Source organism: Sceloporus undulatus, chromosome 5, assembly GCF_019175285.1.
Source record: "Sceloporus undulatus isolate JIND9_A2432 ecotype Alabama chromosome 5, SceUnd_v1.1, whole genome shotgun sequence".
NCBI lineage: Eukaryota > Metazoa > Chordata > Lepidosauria > Squamata > Phrynosomatidae > Sceloporus > Sceloporus undulatus.
This window is the reverse complement of record NC_056526.1, coordinates 16,970,485-16,987,240: the sequence shown is the minus strand read 5'-3', so window position 1 is coordinate 16,987,240 and position 16,756 is coordinate 16,970,485. Positions and strand designations below refer to the sequence as shown.

General features: G+C 40.5%; 1 protein-coding gene across 1 annotated transcript in view; it reads left to right on the top strand.

Moving 5' to 3' along the window:
- Positions 1-16,756, top strand: part of PTPRO (protein tyrosine phosphatase receptor type O) — a 182,857-nt gene that overhangs the window by 102,532 nt on the left and 63,569 nt on the right. Inside the window, exons 2-3 of the mRNA XM_042467850.1 lie at positions 6,348-6,624; positions 16,072-16,230. Coding sequence (XP_042323784.1) covers positions 6,348-6,624; positions 16,072-16,230 — 436 coding nt within the window. The remainder of the gene's footprint in view (positions 1-6,347; positions 6,625-16,071; positions 16,231-16,756) is intronic.

Genomic DNA, 16,756 nt, shown 5'->3' with positions numbered 1-16,756 from the left:
CTGGGGACAAACAGGAAATACTCCACCAGCAGCACTTTCTGAATTTGCCCTTCCAAGGGCAGTATCCCATCACATCCCAGCAAGGCGGTCCAGAATGATACCATGGTTGAGGGTAACTAAAGCTGCCAAGAGGTACGACAGAACCAAAAGGATGCATTCCTTCTATCCAGTTCCTGGTATAGATCATCCACCAAAGCTACCAAAGACATCTCCATCCCATAACTAGGCCTGAAGCCAGACTGAAATTATTCCAGTCTCTGACTTACCACTATGTATTTGTATCTGAGGAACAGTGATATTGTTCTGAATGTGTATCATGCATACAAATTAGTCTACACAAACATCTCATTTTCCCTTTTATTCTAATGTTGCATTCCCCCCTTTTTTTTGGGCGGGGGGGGGGTTGCATGTGACCGCCCTAAATCTGATCCCATCTGCAAGAAGGTGTGTTTTTTCATTCATACTGCCTTTCTATAGGCAGCTGGTGACTCTCATGTCATGGAAATTGTGATCCCACTCAAGGTTGTCTGAATTTTATAGGAACTACTCAAGGTGCTGAACCTAATACCAGGACAGGGTTGAGCAACTTGGTATGGACTAAAACCTGGGGCAGATTCACTGTTCCAATGACAGGGAAGCCACCAGATGTCCTTTATCGGCATTCAAGAGATGTATCACCCAGAGCACAGAGAATCTGTACAATAAAGCAACAGAAGTATGGAAGATCCACTGATCCTCTAGGTACAAGGAAACATAAATCCTTCCTTCTCACCTGTCTTATTTTATGTCAGCCTTCAGTCCTTTTCATTTTATCCAATTCTGTCATTCAAGTGGGGGAGATTTTTTTAAAAAATTACCTCCCTGCTCCAATCTGTTGCACAGTGCATCAGTGCATCAACTCTCTCTCTCTCTCTCTCTCTCTCTGGCTGTTGCAGAAAGGAGAATGCCCATTTTTGTTGCTTAATGGGCAACTATCTGGTGGCAAGGAAACTGCTATATCTATAGGAACTGCAAGAAGCAGTGACTATTATAAAAAGGGAAAATGAAAACGTTTGAAAGTTCCAGCTTTTTTTTTCTTTTGCATTTAATTGGCGACAGGGATGGTTAGCTCTTGAAGTCCTGCTGCTGTAAAAGCTAGCTAGCATCAGGTGATTATTTTCACTTCCTCTGAATCACTGTGGCCTTTGATGGTCTGCAAGAGGGAAATATCAAATGCTTCATCTCTGCGGTTCTTGTATCAACCATCCAGCTCTCTCTCTCTCTCTCTCCAGAAAGAGTTCCAGAATCTTTCAGCAAGACCATTTCCCCCCCTTCTATCTTTCTCTGATACCATGTGCACAGAAACACTGCCAGTCACAAATATTTCTTCACCATAAAATACTCCCTTATTACAACAGCTATACTGGCTGCCAGTCTGTTTTTGGGTGCAATTCAAAAAGCTGGTGATGACCTATAAAGTCTTCTAAGATCCAGACTATCCATATATGAGCCTGCTCATGTTTTGAGATCTTCTAGGAAGGTCCTTTTTGCCTTTCCCATCACTCACAGCTACATGTCATTAGAAACAGAAATGACTGTTCTCAGGCTTTGGAACTCCCTTCCTAGGCTGCATCTACACAGCAGAATTAATGCAGTTTGACACTGCTTTAACTGCCACGGCTTAATGCTATGGAAGTCTGGGATTTGTCATTTTGTAACCTCTTTAACCTTCTGTTTCAGAGAGCTCTTGTGCCACAACAAACTAGAAATCTCAAGATTTCACAGGATGGAACCACAACAGTTAAAGAGATGTCAAACTGCATTAATTCTGCATTGTGAGAGCAGTCTGTGTGATCAGAGATACAAGTCTACTTAAAGACTGCATTTGAGCTCTAGGGAACTGAGTTCTGTTTTACAGTTTACAAATTTGTGCGACTGAAGCTTATTCTTGAGCAGAAATACACCCATCTTAAGTCTTGTTTGCAGACTTGGGTGGCTGTTCGGCAGTTCTTACTTTTGAGTACAAATAAAAAGAAATGAGATGAACTTTGTCTGAACTGGTAAGAATTACATCAGCCTATGCCCATTTTGCTTTAGCCCTGCCTTGTGCCCTTAGCCTCTTCCCAACTAGACACTTTGGCTCAAGGATTTAGAGAGATATAGTTCAAAGTTTGTTCAGGCTCTGTACTGTTTTGCTCCATTCCCAGCTGCATCTCCATCACCACTTTTCTGTCCCATTTGCTCCTTTCTCCCCACCATATACTGCCAAATGTTTCCCAAGCTGAACTCAATACCCAAACTCACACATTACAGCAGGAGTTGGAAATCTTTCTTTGTGATATAAACTTTTGCAGGAAGACAAAGAAGACACAAACATCAAGGAGCTTTGTCTGTTCTCAGCTTTTCAGAGGGATTCAGTGCAACGTGGGTTTGTCATAATAAACCGTCAAGGAGAATGCATACACTCATTTGGTTTAGAAGGCCCACATACTGGCAAATTTCCCTAGGGGTGTGAAACAGTCTCTCCAGCTGTGACTTGGCAAATTAAATCCTGAAGAAGGCTCAGCAGAGGTAATGAAATGTGTATTTACTACACTAATGCTGTCTGTCGTGATATACAGTAACTTTGGTGCACTCTTATGAGAACTTTGTTGCTTTCTGGGGAGTTTAGAAAAAGCTGAGATCACTGAAAGGAGCATCACAAACTGTTCTTTTACTGAGTTCAGGGCTGGGTAATCTGTTAACTTCCAGATATCACTGAATTCCACTTCCCATCAGCACTAGTGAGCCCAGACTGTGGTGGAGAATAAGATTTGTGGCTTAGTGGTTAAGACACCAGTTTTCCTGATAGGAAGACTGGCAGTTCAAGGCTCAAGTGTGGCATGATGGGGTGAGCTCCCATCACTAGTCCCAGCTTCTGCCAACCTAGCAGCTCAAAAGCATTCAAATGCAAGTAGATACAAAGATACCACTTTAGTGGGAAGGTAACAGCATTCAGTGCAGTCATGCTAGCCACATGATCACTGGATTCATCTTCGGACAACACTGGCTCCATGGCTTAGTAACCAATATGAGCACCACCCCTTAAAGTCATTTACGACTATACTTTCATGTCAAGGCACTACCTTTACCTTTACAACATGTGGAGAGATAAAAGTTCCCACCCCTGCTGTAATTCATCCTAGGCCCTTATCACACATGAAAATTGGAACTCCAATCCAAAGCCATTCCGAAAGGAAGGGGAAGTAGATTCAATTCGAATCTAAGCCAATTCACGTGATTAATTATCACACATAAAGAGTGAAACTGGGGTCATTCCTGAAGCAAAGCTGAGCGGATGCAACATAAGTTATCACACCATGCAGATTCAGCAATTCAAATTGGCACCCTTGCGCATGCTCAGTGGGACTCTGAATGCATTGAGAACTTTCATAGTTCCGGGGTGAAGAAGGGGGGCACTTCCTGTTTCGCATGAATGCTAGCCTCACGTGAATGGCTACTTCACATTGGGCAAACATGCATAAATACACCCACACACATATGTATAAATATTATACACACACACACACACACACACACACACACACATACACACACATCCATGTACGGGCACATGGAGGCATGCACACAGCATCCAAATATTATTATTATTATTAAACTTTATTTCTAGAGCGCTGTAATTATACACAGCACTGTACAGAGTCGGTAAAATTAAGGAGTATATAAAAGCCTGCCCAAGGCGTACACTCTAAGATAATAACAATTAAATAGAGGAATAGATAAAATTACCATGTAGAAAAGAAAAGACAAATTAAAAACATCAAATATCAAACAAATCACATCACATCAAACATTATCAGACAGCCAGATGACAATCACAAATTCCCTGAGAACGCTTCCCTAAACAATATGGTTTTCAGCTCAGCTATCTCTTCTTTCATCTAATTCCATGAAAAGTGTTTTGACCCTAAACTGATGCCTTCTGTCAGTCTTGGTCTGAATGGAAGTGAAGATTTCTAATATTATTTCTAATATTAATCAGTGGTGGTTCCAGTGTCAGTGGGCTGGTGAATCTACTCCAGTGTTCATTTCATAGAAAAGGTTGGGACCTTGGATGACTCCTTTAAATTTTACTCTAACATCCAAATGTTGATTCACTTGTCCACTGATCTTACAGGCACCAGCCATCACTGATATTAATTAATTTTTACAAGTTACTTATATTTAAGGTAATCACCTGCTGTTTGTCAAGCAATTAGACTAATTGATTAAAAATAGTTTAACTAAAACCAGACCCCATCATTTGCTGGACAGCAGGTTTTTAAAATTATTTTTAATATAAGTGATTTTGATAACTGTGCATGTTTAAAAATAATTCCTTCCTATGTGACAGAACAAGAGAATACATCTTCTAAATAATAACGGATGCAATGAAGGTGTGCCATCTTGAAAGAAAATATTATTTACTTTAGAATTGTTCTTTCTTGTGTGCAGATACATGCAGACTTAAGTGATGAAATAATCCATTATTCAACTAAAAATCATATCTTTAATTTACTAAGCTTTCATTAATTGGATCACAGTCCTAATTAAGAGATAAGGTTTCAAAGATCTACTGAATGTCTCTTGTGGGGCATAGCTGCAAAAGCTTCATTTTTTTCTCCATGATGGAAGGCTGTACAGTATTGTCCTTTTTAAAATCTGGGACAATAAATTTCAGTTAGTTCTGAAAGTAAGAAAAAAAAGAAAAGTATGATGGACAGGAGCAGAAGTGAAGTCTATGTAAAAAGAAGTGAGATGGCATTACAGTGGGGAAATCTCTTGTCTTTACTTTGTTCTCCAGCTGAATTTTTCAGATCTTAAGTTCTTTATATTCCAAATATGCAGAAATTTGAGGATCTAGATGATGGTTTTATATTTGATGTGCCAGCATGTTGTAGTGGTTTGAGTGTTAAACTGGGAGACCCCTGGAGACCAAGATTTGACTCCTCATTTGTCCATGGAAGCCCACTAGGAGATCTTGGGCAAGTCATACATTCCCAGAGGAGGTCAATAGCACAATCTCTCTGAAGAAATTGTGCCAAAAAGAAACGTGTGGTAGGGGTTTCCATTAAATCAGAAACAACATGAAAGCAAACACAATAAGAAACTAAATTCACACTTGTCTGCACCAGTTGCATTGAATAGGTAGAACTACTCCCTGCAGGGAAAGGAATGTGTTGTACTTGCCTGTTATTCAGATATTAAACATGAGGGGCCTCTCAGAGAAAAAGAGGTAGCAACCTTAATATAGCACTAACATGATTGGGATTCAAAGCTGGACATTTAAGGTTTAAGCATAAAGCCTGGGTGGAGAAGTCTATCTTTTTTGTCTGTCAGAAGTTTATATCTGAGCCACCAAAGCAAAGATAGAAGATACAATGAGACCCATTTGACATTCATGGACCTTGTTGTGTGCTACCAACTGAGCCCAGGGAAGGCAGCAATACAATTGCTTACACAACACTTCCAGGGCCAGCTCTAAATGTGAGACTTCGGTTGATGCAACTGCCACATATAGTGGCTACTTTAGAGACATGATGGTGAAGTACTAAAAGACAGAACTATGTTACTTGGCTTGCCCTCTGTGTTCTATACTAGTCTGGTGAAGTGGGAATGTCAACTGCATTGTCAACAGTGAAGTCAAATTCTTCAGTCCTTCTTGGTTCTGTATCCACATATAGAATTAATCTATCTAAGTGTACTCCCTCTTTTCCTTTTTCCTTTTCCTTAAGCAGCAAAGCATCTTGGGCTGGCATTAGCTGGGAACATCAGGAGAACCATCATGATGGGGATAGGTTGGTGACCTAGCCGATGCCTATGCCATTATTAGCTTTCTCAGTGGACTGGTCATCATTTTACTGGTGTTTCATATATAACCAGGAATGCCATAGGAACAGCTGCCCTTGCAGAGAGCTTCCTACACTTCTGCAGGTTATGTGTGTCCCCCCAGATAGCAAAGGTGATGCTAGAATCAAGAGTTTAGGGAAATAAATGTTTTCACACCACAGCTCCTAGAATCCTCTCAGCCAGCATGCCAATTTTGGCCAGATCTTGAGAAAAAAACCTCTTCAACTACAGCTCCTAGAATCCTCTAGTCATCAAGGCCAATGTGGCTCAAGTTGTAGAGTTTAATCTCCTAAAACCAGATCAGAATGGCTGATCTTCCACTGTAATCTTTCTCTTTAACTCCTAACTCACAATCATCAATAGTCCCCATAAATTTACAGCATTCAAAGACACAAATCAAAACCTCTGATCTCCCAGAGGCATTCAGTATTGGCAACTAAATTTTACAACCCTATTTTTCTTTTCTTAATGATTTGCAGAATGTGACTCCTTTCCAAGTTGCTGTGCGAGATGACAACTGCATCATCATTTCACTCGAAGTTACTGACGTGGTGAACTCTCCCTCATCAGTATATGTTGTGAAGATCACCGGTGAATCCAAGAACTATTTTTTCCAGTTTGAGGAATTCAACAGCACTTTACCTGCTCCTGTAGTTTTCAATGCCACCTACCATGGCCTTTATTACATAGTGACTCTGATGGTAGTGAGCTCAAATATGGTATCCAAGCCATCTCGGTCAATCACTGTGTTAACCAGTAAGTATTTTCTTTTTTTAATTTATCAAGGTTGCATTTTCTATATCTGCCCCACCTTCTAAAGACATTGATGTTATATCTTTTTGGTTCTTGCAGAAAGAAAGATATAATGGAAAAAAACATGCCCATTAGAGCTCAAACACTAAGGCTGGCAAATGGCTGGCACACCAGCAAATTCAGCAGTAGTTCAGCGGTTGTCTTGATTTTCTTTTCTCTCAGTTGGGTTGCTCACCTTCTCAAAACATGCTGAAATTTTAATGGCTAGTTTGTCCTCCTCCCTTTTTCAACCAAAAAAAAAAGGAGAGAGAAGAAAAGAAAATCCAAATACAGTAGTTGTGTTCAGGGAAGCAGAAATTTCTTGGTGACCTTAAGGGTAGCAACAAAGTTACACCATCTATATTTGGATTCTGTTTCAAACCTGCAAAATCAGGCAGTGGTAGTGATGATCATGATGACAATGACAATGACAGTAACTGTCATTATTACTATTATGCTTATCCTTTGTGAGCAAAAGAATTGTTTGAATTAGGTGTAGGGAATTTTTACTACTTAAAAAGCACTATTGATCATAATGGTGAAATAAATACTGTATATTTAATTGTTAATATAAATTCATATGTCAAATGTGTTTAATTATTATTAATAATGGTTACAATTGCATTCCCTATTTCCCCTCATCCTTGATTGTGCCCTAGATACTGCTTCTTCTTAGACAAATTTATGGTAAGTTAAATTGATTTAATCATTATTAATAATAATTAAAATTGCTTCATGTGGGTAACATGGCCCTTTGTCCTTCTCCTTTGCACATGTCCTTCAATGCCTCATCTTTTGAGATGCATATAATTGAATGAAATCTTCAGCAAAAAAAGTCAATCCAAAAGAAGCTGCAATATATATGAACTTTTATTTGGGAACAAGTCCCACTGACTGCTAAATACCTCTTGGATAATTCCAGTGGACCATGTATGCTAGATGGAGGTGCTTCCTTATTGTTTCCTCAGCTTTCACTGTATTCATTCATGATAGTCTTCTAGATTGCTTGACTAAGGTGGATATCCTTTTATGATGATTTTCCAGCATGGCAGATGGTAAATTCTTGACACCCTGCCTTTTTATCTTATAGTAACTCAGAGGATTCCTCATGATGTTTGGTCCAAAAAACACACTGCAGAAATAACCCAGTTTGAGACCTCTTTAACTGCCCTGGATGAGTGGCAGGTAATCCTGGGAATATTGTGGCACCAAAGCTCTTTCTGACAGAGAAGGCCTAATGTCTCATGAAACTATAGTTCCCAGAATTCCATAGCACTGAGCCATGGCAGTTAAAGTGGTGTCAACCTGGAATATTTCTGCACTTAATTGATTTTATTTATTTATTTATTTATTTATTTAATACCTTGCTTCTCTCCCATATGAGATCCTGATTCAGTGGGTCTGCTGTAGCTGAGATCTTTCACTAGCAACTAGATTTAGGCTTAAAGATCTGCCACCTCTCTCAGGATCAAAATCCAAATCCCAAACCCTCACCTGCAATTTATTACAATAAAAACTTATACTCAAGAGCTGGATAAGATGTTAACATCATATTCGGTCTGGACTACAGATGGCGGGAGACCAAGGATCTTAACTGAGACTGAGCAGAAGGAAGCACTAAAAGACGGAGAGTAAGAATAGAGGGAAGACAAATGGAATTGCCAGTGTTCACCAACATTTCAACAGTAAAATGCCGTGTCTTTACTATTGGGATTGTTAATTATCTTTGTCACCATGGCAACCCATACGGCAATGTGTTTTTTTTAAAAGCTCACCACTTACCCTGCACCATATGGCTCCCTGTCTGTTAAAGATCATTGGCGTATTGAGACCATATGAAAACATATTGATGAAGTACATGCCTAATTGGGATATGGCTGAACCTTGAAAGCTTGGCATGACACTTCACTGCAGACAGGCACTGCCACTGCCATGCTCCAAGCCTGTCCATTGACATTGGAGCTCAGGGACTCAGCAAATGAGGCTCCTGGGGAAGGCCGATTCTGTGAAATAAGTGATGTCAAAGCAATTAGTTCATTAGCTGTTCTGTGGCATTTTACAGCAGTTCCTTGCAAAAGGACTTCACATCACTGACATCTTCCTTTTCACTGTGCAAGAAGAGTACAAAGAGTGAGACCAAGGACTCAACTCTATTTGTAATGCGCAGCAAATACATGAGACCTGAGCTTTCTTGTGGATGAGGTCTCACTAATATCCCATAGATTAATAGAATCATAAAATCATAGAATCATTCTGCTTTATCACACTAGTGGGCAAACAGGATTTAAATGAGGGTTTAACTAGAGAAAAACAGGAAATGCCTGAAGTTTATCACATGATGTTTCCTGGTTTTCTCTAGTTTAACTCTCGTTCAAACCCCTTGCCATCCAGGAACTCATAGTCAAAGCATCCCCGACAGATGGCCATCCAGCTTCTGTTTAAAGACCTCCAAGGAGGGAGACTCCACCACTCTCCAAGGAAGTGTGTTCCACTGTTGAACAGCCCTTACTGTCAGGAAGTTCCTCCTAATGTTGAGATGGAATCTCTTTTCCTGGAGCTTGCATCCATTGTTCTGGGTCCTGTTCTCTGGAGCAGCAGAAAACAAGCTTGTTCCCTCCTCAATATGACATCCCTTCAAGTATTTAAACAAGGCTATTCTTCCCATTTGTTTTATAGATCCTGTTCCCTCTCCCACTCTCTGGTGTGAAATGTTCTCACTTTAGGGTGGATGACTGTGACCAGCTGAGCAGTGTGTCTGCTCATTTTGCTCCTTTCTGTATCAACCTCAAAGCCTCTCTATTTCTGAAGAGGTTTTTTTGACAAGATTTTTCAATCAGTTTTGGCTGAGCAACCCTTCCAGTGCAGATCAATTTCAAATAGAAAATTGTCCTCTATCATACTGAGTGTTTGGACAATCTGCTTGCCATTCAGGGGCAACCCAAACTTTTCTGCTGCCTGAGGCAAGAAACAACATGTGGCTCTGTCACACAAGGGAAGATAAGGACACAGAAGTGGCAATGCTGTTTCCACAGACCTGGAAAGAAGAGGAGGATGAGGTGGCATTATCTGCATCTCTCAATGCTTCAGAAAGAAGAAGAGGATGCAACAGTGGCACCAGCAATGTGTAGAGGAAAAGATGGCAGTATCAAGCAGGAGGAGATGTCATCATCTGCCCTAAGAGTTCTTCTGAAGAAGACAAAGAAGCAGTTACCAACTGGAGAGATGCAGCAGAGGTTTGAGGAGTAGCCAAACTATTCTTCCATTCAACAGGTCAGTTCAGGATTAAAGCAGAAGGAGGTAGAGGTGAGCATCCTCCCTTCCCCAGTCCAAGGGAAAGGCAGAAGCTCCAGTGTCTGACCCAGACTCTTCCCTTCAGAGGCTCTATGAGGCTGTAATCAAAGTCCTAGCAAGGGTGAAGATGAGGGACACAGTCATTAATACAGCTGGGAATCCAGAAGACACCTCTGCCTGTAAAAGATAGAAACACCAGCTCACTGTTGAGAGCAACACTGATCCTGGCTCTTAGCTCTTAGCATGATTTCCGTATGCCTGGTGGATTTATGACTTCTGGATGACTTGACAACTTGACTCTAGATAACTCCTGGACATCTGGCTCTGTTCAGCAGCACTCCTGAACCGTTTTATGTGTTGTTGCTGACAACAAGAGTCTTTCAAATACCAGACCTTGGCTTCCTTTGGAACACAGCTCATGGACTCTGAATATCTGGTAAAGCAGGACAGGAGGCTGTCATGCCTCTACCACCTTCAGTGGTATTCAAGAAATAGTTTGACCTGTGCAAAACTATGCTCTGAGATAGTGGAGATGGAAAGACACCACAATGACATCCTCCTCCTTCTTAGGGTACTGCTGAGAATACATTCCTCTTGGGGTGGGTCAGGAAGGCACGAGTATATCATCCTGCCCTTTCTGGGGTAGCAGGGACCATTAAATGCCGCTCTCTGAGTGTGAGAAGATGCATAGCATAGGCCAACACAGAAGGATGAACAAATTTGCCCATTGTGGTGCCCTATAACTTGAAGAAATTGCTTCACCAAGACCAATGGAAGCACTGACATTCTTTCCATGCTGTGAAGAGCTTTGAACAGAAGCATTGCTGTTCATGGACTTTCTGCTGCATTTCAGTCAAGATACCCACATAGTGAACTCCACAAATAATTATAATATTTAGATCAAGGATGGGAATAGCATTACCCTCCACATGTTGCAGTCTGTTTTGTCTAGGGCTAATGGAAATTGTAGTTGCGTAACATTTGGAGAGCTGCATAATTTGCAATCTAGAGAAATCACATGTCTTTACCAATTCCAAATAATTAAGTTTGCCAGGTGTTATATTTTTAATTACTAAATTCGCTGGAATTTGTTGGACAGACAGAGAAGCAGTAAATAGTAGCTACTAAAATGCTACTACAGTATATATAGTAGCGATATCATAGCCTACCCTTGTCCCCATCAGACCATTGCATTATCCCAAACAACTTGTTAAGTAATAAACAAGTAACATTTCAAATATCAAATGGGCTTCAGCACCTTGGATAGCTCATTTAAAGTCCATACTGCATAGAAACTGATGTGGATTCACAGCTCCACTGACACTGAAATCCTCTGCTTCTTGTAAAGATTTTCTAAGACGCTGATGTATCACTGCCAGTCAGCATAGGCAACAAGGCAGTAGAAAAGATGATCCCTGAGTTTATTTCTTTTTGAATGAAATCTGTAGTGATGCTTTCAAGACATTGTGCCCCTTTCTGGAAAGCAACTGAAAATCTTCAAGTAAAACAACACACTTATATTACTCTTCTTCCATCTAGAGGCTTAATTTGTAAGACAGGACTAATAATTGTGTCAGATCTGGGCCAGATCAATACTCCCCCTCCTCCCTCTCTCTTTAGCTCTCCTCCACCACAGTGACTCTCAACTCACTATTGATCTTGTTCCTTGTAATAGGGCTGGTCATACTGAGAGAATCAGAATTCTATGTTCATCCAATTGGAAAAGACAATACGCAGTCTACAAACCACATGCTCCATCTAGTGAGGTGGTAGGAGAGGGGAGAATCACATTTGTTCTTTTTCTGGGATATGAGCTGAAGCTAACAGCTGGTGTAGAATGGTGAATTACCGTTGGGCAGAAATGCCTCCCTAACTGTAATGCTCATGGAGGTCATTCCCCTCATCTCAGTCTCCGTGCCAGATTTGCCTCACAAAGTCTACTTCATAAAGAGGGCATGGGATGACCCCTTTCTCCATCTCCTTATGCCTTGAATGCCTTCTCTCAACTAACCTGCAGTGTTCTCAGCTCCAGATAAGAACTTTGGGGGCTTGCAATGTTTGATCCAGACAGGAGGAGAGCACTGCAAATCCCAAATACTTCCACAGCTCAGAACCAGTGAAGAATTGTGATTTCTCCTCAGCGAACTGTGGTGGGAGGGGACAAAACTTTTTTCCCCATAGAAGACCACAAGTCCCAGTTTATTTAACCACTGTTGGGAGCGGTGCTGTGGGGTGTGTAGAATTACTAAGCCCACTAGCCCCTTAGACTATTTCATCTCATCCTTTGACAGAGCATTTAAAGGTAAATACACTTTCAATGTTGCAATCAGAACAAAGGTTTAGGCTTTCCCTTTGAGTCTGAAGGATGAGTATAGAATTGCCTTCCTCCCCATAGCTGTTCCAGAAGTAGCGCAGTGAATATGGTATCTCTACAGGCTATTCATTAATTCATGTTGATTTGCTAGCTGCTGCTGTAAGGAAGACATCAGGAAAGAGAGGCAGTATACAATGCCTTCCACTTAATCTAATCATCGGATAATTAAATCAAAAGATCAAGACCAAAATAAATTGGTAATAAAAATGAAGACAGCTTCCGTTCCTTATTTAATTTCTTCTAGGAAGAAGTAACACGATAATGCAATCACTCACTCTATAAAGTTGCCATAATTAGAAAATTGCAATGTGATTATTATAGCATAGGAAGTGTACGTAAGCCAGAATCATGAAAGAAAGCTACAACCCTGAGAGGTTTCACCTCAGTCGTATGTGGGCCACTGGATTTCTTGGAATAAGAAGTCAGTAAGTTCTGAAAGAAGGAAGACTACACTGCATAGTCCCAGTGAAAGAAAAACGTGCATCCAGCTCTGGTAGTCCTGTCCAAATGTGGCATTGCTTGTATTAAGTGTACACCCTACTTTCCTTCCAAGGAGCATCCCACCGATCCTTTTCCTCTCCACTCATCATTTTACTCTCTCAACAGCCCAGCATGGGACATTAGGCTGAGAGGATAACTGGTTCAAGATCATCCAGTGAGTTCATCTCTCCCATTAGCCTGAGTAACATTGTCATTTTGTTAATAGCAAAAGATGAATAAAGACATCTCCATGTGCTATATTTGGGGCTTGCTTGAAAATAGTCAGTGAAACTCTTGTAATAGACATTTTTAAAATTTATTTTTATTTTTAAATTTCAGGCATTGTATACAGCAGCTATAAATTCACTGATTACCAACATTTTCTTTATGTAACTCACTCAGCTGAAGTTTCTAAATTCATTTCAAAGGCAGTCCCACAAAGACTGATTGAAGTAGTTCAAGCAAAATATTAAGGCCAGATGCAACCCCCCCTCCCCCCCCCCAGGAATGGGCAGAGATTACTTATTAGCTTTATATGCATACATAGCCCACTGAAACCTGGACACTCTGATACAATGCTGAATCTATGAACACAATCCAACTGTGAACTTGAATTTTGAAGGGAAATGTGATCCCACCCAATACAGGCTGAATCCCTAAATACCCTTATTTGCCTTTTGACTGATCAGTCTTGTCTGACTCTGTCTTGTCTAAGCATCACTTTTTCCACCCTCATTCAATCCATTACTGATTTCAGACAGTGGTTTACAACCAGAACTGCTTCCTTGGATATAAAGGTAAAAGGTAAAGGTTTCCCCTTTGACAAAATTGTCTAGTCGTGTTGGACTAGGGCAGTGATGGCGAACCTATGGCACGCGTGCCACAGGTGGCACTCAGAGCCCTCTGTGGGCACATGTGCCGTCATCCCAGCACAGAGTTTGCCAGAGTTTGTTACTAGAAAGCCAGAGGGACATGGCACTTTGCAATAAATAAGTGGGTTTTGGGTTGCAGTTTGGGCACTCTGCCTCTAAAAGGTTCACCATCACTGGACTAGGGGGTGGTGCTCTTCTCCGTTACTAAGCCGAGGGAACCAGCGTTGTCAAAGACAGCTCAATGGTATGACCAGCATGACTAAACGCCAAGGTGCATGGATGATGTTACCTTCCCACCAAAGTGGTACAAATTTATCAACTTGCACTTTTACCTGCTTTTGATCTTCTGGGTTGGCAGAAGCTGGGACTAGTGATAGAAGTGGATGAATGGAAAGATAAAGTTAATGCTGGTGGCACCAAACCCCTGAACAAGCACTCCCTGTGATTTCATGTATGTTATGTAATGTGGGGACAAAATGGAATCCAGTGGGGATGCCAATGGCCACTGTGTGAAAAATGAGTCCTTCCATATCACCTTCTAAACTCACCCCTCCAGAAAGGAAAAGAGCCACCATAAAACAGTGCTTCTAAAATTCATTCCAGGTGGATAACTCAGAAATCTGTTATTGTTGATGAGAATGAAAGCTGCTGAGATGTTTAGCAGAATCAAAAGAGGCAGAAGAAAAGAGCACACAACACTTATCAAGTCAGTCAAAGACGTTTCTGTCCCATAATCAGGCTCAAAGCCAGGTTGAAATGAGTCTAGGTAATCCATCTCATCCAATTCACTGTACATAGGTTTGAAGTCATGCCAATCCCAATAAATTGAACTTTGTGCTGTGTACTGCAGCCAATCCTGATAAACTGAACCTTGTGCAGTGTACATCATGCCTGACTTCCTGTCATGTTCAGTACTTCAAAATATATTACTATACCACTGTGTAAAAGGTGAACATTCAATATGAGACTGATACCAAAGTCATCCAATAGTAAAAAAATCCAAAAGATGGACACCTATTTGGTAACATACAGTCTCCTATGTTCATATGTTTGGGACTAATATACAGTCAGAATCTAAATCACGAGATTTTTCTATACCTGTGATGAGTATCATCTGAATGTGTGAATTGGCTCAGTGGAAAAATCTGTGTTGTGAAGAGTTATGACTGTCCTCCTATTATATCTGGACTGATGTATTCACAGATTCAGGTCAGTGGTGGTATTTGCTGGATATGTTTCTCAACCAGCCCTGGATGACAACAGTATTGGAAGTGAGTATACACTACAGGGTAGTCTTTAGGTCAGAAGAGGTCTGTTTTCTCAGGGCCTCATCCAAAGTGTATGGCTTCCCAGTGGCCTTATTTGCCAGGCAGCAGCAGCAGCAGCAGCATTTCTCTGATACACACCACAATGACCCTGATACAATGTCTGTCTGAGCCATTAAAGGAAGCCTAAATGTTGTTCCCATTGGAACCAGCTTTACACATAGTGCCTCTGAGGGATTCCCCTTCAGTGACTCTTACATCCACCTGGCTGGAACTTATCTGATAGCTGGGATAATATTCTTTTAAAAGGGGTTCCAGGGCAAGGAGATTTGCACTTTGCTGGAATGCTGTGGCCCTGCTAGCTTTTATTTGTTAACATATTGATTTATCACATCTTCCTCAACCATGAGGCTCAAGGCATCTTACAATAATTAAATGTAGACAATTGCAGCCACCACTGAAAACAGACAATTAAAATAAAAATATAATTCAACTTCAAATAAAAGTAAACATAGGATGAGATCCAGCACTGAGCAATGTATGACTGGTACATGGCTACAATGCATCTCTGGGTGCAATCCCCTAACAGAAGTGTTGTCAGATTTTGAGAATACCAGTAAGGAGCAGATGAAGTTCATGACATGCAGGATTGACATTCAGGAAGTAGATATCAACATGTTTGTGCTCTACTGAGATTCCAAATGAAAACATTGATTTCGGTTAACATAGCTATATGTTTATCTGTATAATTTTGGATAACAAATATTCAATCTGTACCATTAAAAGCCCAGTTTCCAAGTCCTACTGAATTTTTAAATGTTTGCTGAGTACTCAAAGTGGCTTCCTGCTGAGATCAACCTCTTTTCATCTCTGCCAAGCAACAACTTGAGATTGAATCCTTTTTAATGGAGTCAATTCACTTTTGTATTGCCAAGAATAAAGGAATCAAGTAATTTGTAGGTGGCATATGTGAATGCACTCCAAATTACTGTGAATTTCTCCAAAGATCATGTCACCCTGATCTGAGTGATACATCTGTCTTCTTAGATGATCATCCTATCTTTATAAAGGATTAATTTGATGTATGGAGGAATAAAACATTCCCCTTCCCTTTCTGTTTCATTTGAAGAACCTCTGCCTGTAACCAATGTTTCCATCTATGATTATAAACCATCACCTGAAACTGGAGTATTGTTTGAAATCCAGTATCCAGAGAAGTACAACGTTTTTACCAGGGTGAATATAAGCTACTGGGAAGGAAAAGACTACCGGACAATATTATACAAAGGTGGGTGGAAAGTGAATCCTAAATGATTTTATGTGCCAAGTTATTACTATAATATCTGTTTGTGATGTGTCTGCTTCCTTGATACCATTTCCTTGATCTCATTTGATAAACTTTGCGAAGCTCCAGGAGCAATAATTAGCTGGACTTAGTTCCCTTTTGAAGAAGGTCATTAGAGACTTAAAGGCACTTCGTAATATTTATGTTTATATATACTTTTTGTTTCAGTCTAATTATAAGAGTGCCAGAATCTATGCATCAGTGATCTCAGTCAGAGGCCGAGCTTGGAAAAAGTACTTTCTGGGTTACTGTACCCAGAATTCCCCAGTCAGCATGCCTGCATGCTAATTTTAAAAAGTAATTTTCACTGTATGTTGTTAAAAATAAATATAAGAATCTTTAAAAAAAGAAAACGTAATTTTCCTAGGGTCTGGGCAAAGGCAGGTGGGAGGGAAAATAGATCCAAATCTTCTAGTAGAACTTTTGGCAGTTTACAGTAGATGCAGCCAGGCAGTTCTGACTTCTAAGT